The following is a 12043-nucleotide window of genomic DNA, read 5'->3' as shown; positions in this document are numbered from 1 at the left end:
GCGTGCGTGCGTGCGTGTGTGTGTGGGTGCGTACGTGGTTGCGTGCATGTGTGCGTGCATGTGTGCGTGTGACCCCGGCCTCACGGTCTCTTGTCGCTGATGCGGTGTGTGTGTGTGCGTGCATGCGTGCGTGTTCATGCATGTTCATGTATGTATGTGTGCGTGCGTGCGTGTGACCCCGGCCTCACGGTCTCTTGGCTGCGCTGCAGGGCAGGAAGGCCTTGCTGAGTATCTTCTTGCCCTGTGTGAGGCGCTCCAGGCGGGCCCGTCTCACGGGGTCCGTCAGCGCCTCGCGCTCAAAGATCCGCCGGTACTCCGTTTGGAAGTAGCCGCTCTGCAGCGCGCACGCCCCCCTGGACACGCCCCCCTGCATCTGGCGGTTTTTATAGGCCGCCTCGTTGAACGGACCTGGCGGGCGGGGGACAACAACCAAGTGTTGATTTTGACGCCACACAGTTTTAGTCATTGTCTTTAGAATATAGAATTGTTCAGAACCAATGTTTGGTTCTCACAAGCTGGTCCAGCCGGCTTCATTCACTGACATGTATATTGAACTTCCGGTGGGAGATTTGCCTCCCATGACAGTGTCCATGAAAGTGTCAGTCACGTGACCATGACCTTTCCTTCTCTAAGCTTCCTTGCCCAGAAGCATGGATAGTTGTTTCTAAAATGGCTGCTGTGCATGTGTAGCAGAGTGGCTCAGAGCCTCGCCTGATGGCCTCAAAAGTCTAATATCTCCCCCAGTCCAGAGGGCTATCCCTTTGGTCCAGTGGTTAAGATGTTGGACTTTCACGCCGGAGGCCCGAGTTTGAATCCCGGGCGTTACACATGCATAGATAGAGCCTATTTGGTTTAGATGAAAGTGTAACTCACGATAAGTTGACGAGACGTACTTGTCCCCGATGGACACGTATCCCATCTCCTTGAACACCCCCAGGCGCTCCATGTCACTCTTGTTACTCATCTTAACGCAGGACGTCCCAAAGCTGTCCACTGCAGGGACCCAAAGGTAAAAACATTATAAATGTAACCACTTTTTAATTTTTTTTAATTGTGAAAGTAGACGATCTACATTCTCACAAACATGTGGCATTGGCAATTTTTCACTCATTGTCATTCATTGATTGAATACTTTTTCCCATTGTGGTCATAATTATGTATTCCAAGTCATCAAGACATATAAAGACATTCGACAGTCACACTATACAAGAAGAAATTATCAATGGCAATACATTTACAAAAAAACATCCGTGGTTGAGCACCATGGAAAAGGGTCTAAAAACGCACGCACGCATACACGAGCAGCAGCAGTGGACGACAGAGTGGAGAACCAACTTTATGACTGAAAGGTCACTGGATGGAGTCTCTGCACGTAATTCAATCCATTCACCCTTAAATTAGCCCCCCTGAAGATATTAGTATTCAATCCATTCACCCTTAAATTAGCCCCCCTGAAGATATTAGTATTCAATCCATTCACCCTTAAATTAGCCCCCCTGAAGATATTAGTATTCAATCCATTCACCCTTAAATTAGCCCCCCTGAAGATATTAGTATTCAATCCATTCACCCTTAAATTAGCCCCCCTGAAGATATTAGTATTCAATCCATTCACCCTTAAATTAGCCCCCCTGAAGATATTAGTATTCAATCCATTCACCCTTAAATTAGCCCCCCTGAAGATATTAGTATTAAATTAGCCCCCCTGAAGATATTAGTATTAAATTAGCCCCCCTGAAGATATTAGTATTAAATTAGCTCCCCTGAAGATATTAGTATTAAATTAGCCCCCCTGAAGATATTAGTATTAAATTAGCCCCCCTGAAGATATTAGTATTAAATTAGCCCCCCTGAAGATATTAGTATTCATAGGAAATGTGACTTAAGACGATCTGCCAGCTTAGCACTCTGAAATGAATATGCCAGATAGATGCCTGTCAAATGCCTGTCTATCAATAACCGGTCTGTCAATCATTCAATCAATCAATCAATCAATCAATCAATCAAAAACCTACCTTTTTAGGAATGTGTTTTCTTAGTTGTATCTTTTATTTCATATGCCTTGATTTGACTTAGTTTAGCTTCTTACCCCAGTAGGGTCTTGTGGTGCCATCTATCTGCATGTATAGGCTATAGATACAGTACAGTATGTCCCTGATCTATCTGCATGTATAGGCTATAGATACAGTACAGTATGTCCCTGATCTATCTGCATGTATAGGCTATAGATACAGTACAGTATGTCCCTGATCTATCTGCATGTATAGGCTATAGATACAGTACAGTATGTCCCTGATCTATCTGCATGTATAGGCTATAGATACAGTAGGCCTACAGTATGTCCCTGATCTATCTGCATGTAGGCTATAGAAGTATAGATACAGTATAGATGTCCCTGAGGGAGATGTTTGTGTACAGTGGTAACCTAGGCGACACAAGTAGAGGAAGTAGAGAGGTGAGTGGATGGAAGCAGCCAGTCACAACACGCACACACGCACGCACGCACGCACGCATGCACGCACGTATACATTACATCATAAATAAATTAGCCTGGTACACACATTACTATAGGCCTGTCACAATTATCACATAATTGCCTAATCACAATAATTAGGAGATAATCGCAATAATTATTTGCATAATCACCATAATCATTTCCCTGTAGCAAGAAGCTTGCAGATCTGCAAGCTCAAAACAAATCACAATATGATGTTTTTTTACTTTTAAAGTTATTAAATTGTGTAAGTTATTAAAGTGTAATTAATATAAGTAAAAATGTGAGCAACAATGTGTGTGTGTGTGTGTGTGTGTTTGTGTGTGTGTGTGTGTGTGTGTGTGTGTGTGTGTGTGTGTGTGTGTGTGTGTGTGTGTGTGTGTGTGTGTGTGTGTGTGTGTGTGTGTGTGTGTGTGTGTATTGTGGCGTCTCGGGAGAGGTGTAAAATTCCCAGCAGCAGACCTTCTACTGGGGTCAACGGTCAAAAAAGTGCAGTTTCCAGACCAGAGTGGACACTGGACAAAAGACGGCTCCACGAGGCAACTATTGGGACATATGCACGCGTTCAAGGAGATGTCCTCTACCACACCCCACTCTCCGCTAAGCGGGAGAGGTGTAAAATTCCCAGCAGCAGACCTTCTACTGGGGTCAGACGTTCCTTTGTTATCTGCCATGGCTTTGAGCAACTGGTGGGCAGTGTCAACAAAGTGCCGCTTTTCTGGATGTAGAGTTTGTTTGACTAGGACTCTTTGATTGTACGTGGGTTTGTGCGTTGAGGAGTGAGGACAGAGGAACGCACACTCACTGAACACATTTTGCACGTGCAATATAACATATTAATATTATTATTATTATGCTGTCTGACTGGCAGCCTCTGGTGGACAAAACCATGCACAACTCCCCTTCCATCACCACAACTGCACCAATCACCCACAGGTGTCTGCCATCAGCACTCTGGGCTGATTGCCATTGTCAGCTCAGGTGTGCTCCCCTACAAACACTCACACTCACCCCTGACCCCACACACAGTTCACTCACACAGCTCTCCACTCCAGACCCAAGCCATGCGTCAATGACAAAATGTAAGCTCCTGTTTACTGTATTTGTTTTCTATACTATGCTCTGAGTTGCTTTGATGTATGCTTTGATGGTTTTGAGTTAATTGATTATTGCATTTGTCTGATCTACACTGCTAAATGCCAAATATTGTCTTTTTCATGTCAGAACCATGGTTTCTGGAATGATGGAGAAATAAATACAAGTCACAAGTCAATGTCAATTGTCTTTAATTTGAACATTTTGGGTGGTGACAGCAATGTCACCTGAACAACAAACTTTTAAATACTCAGCATGCAGCATTTCCAGGAAGAGAAAGTCTGTAGTTTCTATTTCCACAGCCCACCAATGAGACACAGAAGTGGGCTCTGCTTACAACTTGATCTCAGAGGAGAAATATGTTGTTGTTAAAGCAGTGATGCACCAGAATGAACCTGTGATAACTGTACAAAATATGACAAAGAATGTAATGTGCTGGGCTTTATTCATAGTTTACTATGCATGTGTAGAAGATGTATGGTATACATGGGTGGGTGACGTGACATGGTGTCCCTGGCTGTCCTTAGTGTCACTCATGTATAAATAAGAAATATATTTGTCAAAAACCTTCTGAATATTGTGCAGGACATTATGGTCCATGTGAACATACTCAAGATTAAAACATTTCATTCCTCATTTCTTCAGAATTGTCAACCAAACACAGCAAAACTCATATGGTGCGACTGTCCTGGCCTTGTTTCTCAAAGTAGGAACTTAAATAAAACTAAGGAAAAAAATGCTAAAATTCTTTTAAAAAATCCATAAATATAATATAGATGTCTATTTGTGAGCCTAATCTTTTCAAAGTCCAAGCATAATGTTTTCAGTCATTTCTGATCAAACATATTTTGTCCCCCAAACCAAAATCATATTGTGTGACACCATTTTGGGAAATTTCAACAGGCAATTGTTTACACACCCATTGGGATGGAGAGGTACTTCTTCAGTAAGGCTGTTCAGCACTTGCATTACAATAGCATGAAAGGTGTCTGTGGTGAATTATCATTTTAACATTTTCATAAAATACGATCTTGTTGGAACGCTGACAAATGCGACTCTTCCAAGTGTCTGTGGGTGTGACACCTTTTTAATTAAAAAAGCTTAAGGTATTAGATTTTTTGGTCATAATTACATGTAAATCTCTGTTGCTTTGTTATAGCTAGCATGTTGTTAGCATGCTAATGTGTAGCTAGTAGCCTCAAGGTTATGTTAAGTGCAGAAAACGGAATATGGTGTGACACTTTATCATAATGGTGTGACTGTTTTTCTGTCATGCCATATGACTTTTGTCACACCATATGATACAAACTGTAATTTCCTACAGATATAGCAATAAATAACAAAGTCCCATGTTTCTTTTGTCCATTTAAACATTTGTTTTAAACATTTTCACCTAAAATCTGCAACTATCCACAATAAATTGTGTTTAATTTCGTTTTATTCAGTCATTGCCATGTTATTCAATGTTAAAGCAATTTTCATGTTGCTGTTTTTCCTGAGTAATTGTTTAATCAATCTGTAAAGTTCAGTACTCACTAATAAGTAGGTTAAAACACAGTTTGCTTTGAAAAATGAAGATATGATCATACGGTGTGACACTAAATAATTTGGTGTGACGTTCCAAATAGTGAAAAAATCATACCTTTATTAATGATGAAACCATTAATGTTTATGGATTACATAGCAAATAGTCTAAGGAAGAGTCACAAATATTTGTGTAATTTTAGAGAAAGTTTTGTCACAATAAATGCAAAATATATTGAAAGACCGATAACATGGGCCCCACATTGAGTGTTGATTACGAAAATAATATACAGATTTAATACATTTTCACAAAACTATAGTGGATCACAGGTTAGTTATGATAAAGGACTTTGATAAAGTGAGCAACTTAAGAAAGTTGTAGGCTACTCCATTTTCATTTTATAAACAATTATTGTCATGTCACACCATATGACGATTTTAGGCACAAGTACAACAAAATGCTGAATAAATTCTGATTCCAATAAAATATCTAAAAACAAAATATGTTTCCATAAAGATGAGAGTGAGTAGAACAAAAGTAAATCATTTTTATTCCTGTTATTTAAAGGTTTTAAAAAAACACTTTTTTGGGGGTGTCACGTCACTGACCCACATACAGAAAGTTATCAGTGTATTTTGTGTTGCAGAGCTGGAAACAGATGGTTCACGCTAAACCGATACAACCTCAAGTACTTCAAAGATAAAATGGTAGGTTTGGAAACGTTTTGGAAATGTCATTCCCAAATTAGTGAGTTTCATGGGTTGTTGTTTGTGAATGAACTTCATAGGAAAAGGAATAGCATTTTGAGTATTCCAAAGTATGTAGGCCTACACCGTCTGTCTGTCTGTCGCCAGTCCCATCAGACATACATGTACTGTACCTGTACATGTAATGCAGACAGTCAAACTCTGATAGTTTCAGTTTGTTCACTGGTGGTGTTAAAAAGACAGTTCTGGGTTTTTAGGGTTAGCAGAACCCCAGAACCCCAGATCTGAAACACACACACACAGCCATGAGGTACACAGCCACGGTACACAGAACCCCAGATCTGAAACACACACACAGCCATGAGGTACACAGCCACGGTACACAGAACCCCAGATCTGAAACACACACACAAGGACACAGCCATGAGGTACACAGCCATGGTACGCAGAACCCCAGATCTGAAACACTACACAGCCATGGTACGCAGAACCCCAGATCTGAAACACACACACAAGGACAGCCACACTCTCAGAAAGAATGTGTCAAATCCTTACGCATCTTTTGTGTTAAAATATTAACATTTGTTATGTTACATTTACCAATCTTGTGTTAAAATCCCAGACACACTCATTGTGTTAATAGACACACTCATTGTGTTAATACTACTTTAACACATTATGAGTTATCATCACGTGACTTTAACATAACATGTGTTAGCCACTGTGTGACGCCCCCCTGTTCTGCTCACTGACGTCACTGCATTTTGGGCGCGCAAGCCACAAACCAAACCACAAAGTTGCAGGCAGGCACTCGGTCAGACGGACAGTCGGACGGACACGGGAGAAGCTGCGGTAATATTCCCAAACACGGTAAGCACTATGAAAACGTTTTTATTATTTATTTATTATTATTATTTATTATTGTGTATTGACAGCCCTAGTTTTGTCCCCGTTGAGCCACCGTCGTGTTACTTTGCCGGCAGACCTGTAGTACAGGCTAGCTGAGCAAACTAATGGTGAAGCTAACTAATGGTGAAAATGGTGAAGCTAGCTACAATGGCAATACTAGTCTTTCGTCTCTTTATTATTATCCCAACAAAACTGATAACCAGGTGAGTGCATTCTCACGTTGTTTGTTTTCCGTGGACCGTGGCCGAGTCAGTGTTTGACCAACCGCTGTTTTGCACAGTAGGCTTATTATGGTGCACTGAGGGCAGTCCGTCCCGGTTGACAGTCGCGTCGGTGGCGAGGGGCCCCGTGCGCCGGCCAACGCACGGCCGCAGAGATAAGGCCTATTCATAGTCTGGATTTTCGGTGGTAAGGTGACCACCGCTCCGGTGGTGAGCTGACCACCGGAGCTGAAATAACGTTGAGCGGTGGTGAGTAAAAACAGAGAGAAGGGCTGGAGCGGTGGCGGTGGTTTGCTCTTCACCGCGGCTCGTGACGTCATGTTGTAGTTCGGTGGTCACCCCACCACCGTAAATCCAGACTATGTATGAGCCTATACACGATTCCACGGCCCTGGGAAACGGCGAGGTCGGGGGGTTGGAACCGTGCGTGTTGTGAACTTGTGGGTATATTAAATACTTGTGTATTGTGACAGTTTTGTTTGGTTTGTATGTTTTAATTCGCTGTACATTGAAAGAATAATGAACTGGTTGTGGGACTGCATGTATAAAATGAAAAATACGTTTGGCACGAGATTACCGGAAATGGAATGTGTGCGTGTATGTAGGCTATGTGTACGTAGAAAGGACCGGATACAGTAGGTGGGCTCTAGACCGGATATATATGAATCGCATTAACATTATCCACAACGCTGTAATTCTTAAATAACCTTAAATACGTTGCAAAACAGTGGTTGGTCATTTGTCCTGTTGTATACACTAATGGTATTTATGGAGGAAACCCAATGGCATAATTTGGTGTTATAGTGAAATGTGAAACTGTGAGCTTGTACAGCTATTTCTTTCAACTCTTAATTTTATTTTTTTATAGCAGATTATATCTACAGTGCTTTGTGAGATTACTATCTGTCATGGAGTGAGTGTGTAGGGCTTAAATTGTTAACTTCTGCTTTTCGTTGTGACAAATAAATGTATGTATAGAGTTGCAACATCAGCCATTGACAGCCCATACATCCAAACAGAAAAGTCCTATCTGATTGTAATAAACACCAACTTTGTAGATGTAGTGTTTGATTAAAAAAATCCACCATAGACATGTTATGAGTTACATTCTAATAACACACAATCTCTTGTGCCATCTCCCCAGTGAGACCAGCAGGATAACTGCTCCAGTTGTTGTACTGTCCAGTGACCCTCTGACTAAATACATGTTTTAGCCACAGCCAAGGTGAGTTGCAGGATATACAAAGTGATTAAAGGTACTATTTGTATGAAAAGAAGGGCATGCATTACTGTATGTTATGATTTGATTTGCCTTACTTTACATTGCACGGTCTGATGTGACTATTGCACATAGCGATGATGATGCTGACTATATTTGTGCTCTTTTCCAGCTTTGACAATGGAAGCAAGTGGGCCTACCACACTTGTAAATTGTCTCCTAGATGGCAGGGAGATCTGGAAAAGAGTATTTCGTGTCAACACCACTGCAGACATTCTGGAAACGGCCAAGCTCTCATTGACTTGCACAGCAGATTTAGATCGATTTCTTCATTTTAATACCGCCTTTGGTGACTTTGTTGACACTGACATAGGTGGCAATGTAGAACAATTGGACAAATTCTGTTCAAGTCAATGAAGCCAGACAGGGGCGGAGCTACCGGGGGTGTAGGGGGGGTGGTCACACCCCGGCCCGGACCTCCTGAGGGCCCGGGCTGTCAGATGACCGATTGACGATTTTTTAAAGTCACTCACGAGTCACGACTGATAAAACCAGCGGGCCCCCGCGAATCCCGCAATTAACCAGATACAGAACTTATATAGCCTATATAATAGCCTACACTTTAGCAAAATATCATGTCTGATGGGAATGTACTGTGCTGGACTGTACGGACTGGTGATCCAGTCGCGGTGTGCCGCGGGTTCGACTCCCGGACCCGACACGGCCTTTACCGCATGTCATCCCCCCATCTCTCTCCCGTTTCCTGTCAGCCTACTTTCTGTCCCTTAAAAAAATCAATAAAAGGCGTAAGCCGCAAAAAAATATCTTAAAAAAAAAAAGAAAAGAGAAAGACTCCCGTCAAGGGGAGGGGATACGTTTTAAAGAATTTGATTTTTGTTGTTGTTGCTTCAAGGTTCTTTATTTCAAGGTTCTTTATTATTTGTCTCCCGAGGAAGAAATTTGTCTTAGACAAAGGGCCCGCAGCCCTTATGTCCATGTCGCCGCAGTGCAGCGCCAAATACAGCAGCGCCAAATACAGAAAACAAACATTTCCTGGTCAACAAGGATAACACCATGACAGGGTGACAACACCATAATTCTACATTTAGTTTACTATCTAGGGGTGCAAAGGTTGGATTGATTGAATACTTTATTAACAGTTTGCAAAACGTACAACCATTTTAAAAGTATAACATATAACTAGATAAAGTGCCAATCGGCACAGGTCTCCACCAGGGCAGGTCAGGTTGTGGCCTCCTGGTGGCGCTATAATAGGCCAATGTGAAAAGGGTGCCATTTCTTCTTGCCTTGGATGGCAATTGGTTGATTTGAGGCTGGGGCCAATCCTGCAGACGTTGAAAGCCAATGTTAGCCAATTAGGATGGAAAATGATATATCGGACAGATCCGTCTTGAACACATGACTATAGAGATCATGTGGACCGATTTGCGTGAGATTTGGATGAAATCTGTGCGACTAACATAAGCAATGTGTTTTACAGACATCGGCCTCATGGTGGCGCTATAACCGGCAGAAGTGGAGGGATGCAGGGACAATGTTTTTCCATGGCCTCTAGGGAGTGCGCATACATAAGTTGTATACAGATCCATGCAGTTATAGCTAAAAACAGGAATTGGCCTGTTATAGCGCCACCGTGAGGCTGATTTGGGGGGGAAAATTGTGGCATGTCGTCCTCGGCCTAGTGGAAATGTGCGTGTATAATTTAAGGGAAATTGCACACTGCGTTTGTGATTTGTGGCATTTTTTCGAAACAGACCAATCGTGTGAGCTTTGGAAGCCAATCTTAGCCAATCAGGATGGAAGATGGGAAATGGTGCCGCTCCGTGTTGATCACATGACTATGGAGATAGTGTATACCGAATTATGTGATGTATGGATACAATGTGTACGAGTAATCTACAGAAATGGTTTTTGCCTAAATGGGCCTCCTGGTGGCGCTATAAAGAGCAGATGTGAAAAATTCCAGGCAAAGGTTTTTCCTTGGCCTCTAGGGAGTTGGCATACAAAGTTATCCACAGATCCGTGCAGTTAGAGGTAAAAACACTTTTCGGCCAGTTATAACGCCACCTTGAGGCTGAGTTGAAATTGTTCATGTGGCATTTCGTCCTCGGCCTAGTGGGAATGTGGGTGCACAATTTCACGGAAATCACGCGATGTGTTCATGATTTGCAGCATTTTGTTTGAACTGAGCACTCCTGTGAACTTTGGAAGCCAATCTTAACCAATCAGGATGGAGTCTGAGAAATCTGAAAGACCCGTTTCGTTGAATGGCTCTAGAGAGACTGTCTAGCAATTTGCGTGATGTTTGGACAAAATCTGTAGGTGTACTGTGCAAAAACTTGTTTTGCACAAAGCGGCCTCCTGGTGGCGCTATAACAGGCCGTTCTGGAAAGTTTGGGGCAGAGGTTCATCGTTGGCATCCAGGGAGTGTGTGTGCAAAATTTGGCATCGACCGGGTTAACGGTGGCCGAGATTAGCTGCTAACGGACGGACGGACGGACGGACACACGGACGGACGCAGTGCAAAACATACTCTCCCCCCATGCCTTCGGCCTGGTGGAGACAAAAAGCCATGTTTGTGGGCGTTTCTCACTCTTTTCAGGTAGTTTGACAGGTGCGTGGGTGCTGGTCCCTCCAGCATCCTGAAGACCAGACTCTTTTCAGGTAGTTTGACAGGTGCGTGGGTGCTGGTCCCTCCAGCATCCTGAAGACCAGACTCTTTTCAGGTAGTTTGACAGGTGCGTGGGTGCTGGTCCCTCCAGCATCCTGAAGACCAGACTCTTTTCAGGTAGTTTGACAGGTGCGTGGGTGCTGCTCCCTCCAGCATCCTGAAGACCAGGCCCATTGTCCTCTTACCCCAGTGGTCCTTGAGGGGTTTCCAGGTGGTCCCCACCCAGCTAAATGATGGAGAGTTGGTAACCAAATGGACCCTGGTAGATCTTTAACTCTTGAGAGCGTAAAATGAAACCAAATGGACCCATAAAGGGTCTATTTTGTTTCATTTTACGCTCTCAAGAGTTGAATTATTGTTAAACATCTGCATTACTTAATTTACAAGTCTACACTATTAGAGTTTTGATTGATTGATTGACCGTTTGCAGAATTAAAGTACATTTCAATCACAACTCAATACAAAAGAAATGTTGTACGACCAATAAAGCACTAGCCTTGTTTACAAGAGGGTCCACCTTGTAGAAGAATGTAGAAGAATTGTTATTTTGATCAACGTTTGCCTGTTATCTCTCGGCACCACATCAATTCAGCATGGAATTGTGGACTAAATCTATCCAACAACAATTTGGATAGATTTTAGCTGTTTTTGACAGTGGGGCGGGGGCATTCGAGCATGTGGCTAAATATGTTTTTTTTTTACAAAATGTTATAGCAATTCTTGTTTTATTATTTACTATGGTCCTACTAGATGTCTAGACCCCACGGTCTACTGGGGGGTAGCCACACTGTTGTGTGTCATAGGCTCAATGTCTGTTTGACACATTCAGTAGATTCCGTGAACTTTTGTGGCCAGATGTAATTTATTGGGGTCTAGTAGGACTATAGTAAAGAATTAAAAAAAAGAAATCGCTATACATTTTTGTAAAGAAATACATTTTTAGTCCCATGCTCGAATGACCCCGCCCCCCTGTCAAAAACAGCTAAAATCCCTAAAGCAAATGAAAGCAGCAAATGAAAAAATAATTATACTCACCTTTTACTTTCTCTATAACAACCTAAAACATGAACCTTGGTTGAAAAAAACTGAAGTTGTCCTTTAAGACTATTAGCCTATAACTTTGGTACTGTAATGCCAATAATACTTTTGTACTTTTTACTCAAAGTAAAACAGCTAGTGAA

The 12043-nt window shown here is 42.3% G+C and overlaps 1 protein-coding gene across 1 annotated transcript in view; it reads right to left on the bottom strand.

Moving 5' to 3' along the window:
• The window catches only part of cfap96 (cilia and flagella associated protein 96), a gene marked incomplete at both ends in the record, with an annotated part of 8059 nt that extends 7095 nt beyond the window's left edge, over positions 1-964 (bottom strand). The window contains 2 exon segments of the mRNA XM_083786355.1: positions 189-408; positions 874-964. Coding sequence (XP_083642481.1) covers positions 189-408; positions 874-964 — 311 coding nt within the window.
• Between the last annotated feature and the right edge of the window lie 11079 nt (positions 965-12043).

Source organism: Protomyctophum parallelum (assembly GCF_964188405.1).
Source record: "Protomyctophum parallelum genome assembly, chromosome: 16".
In the NCBI taxonomy this organism is placed as follows: domain Eukaryota; kingdom Metazoa; phylum Chordata; class Actinopteri; order Myctophiformes; family Myctophidae; genus Protomyctophum; species Protomyctophum parallelum.
This window is presented reverse-complemented; position numbering and strand designations above follow the sequence as displayed.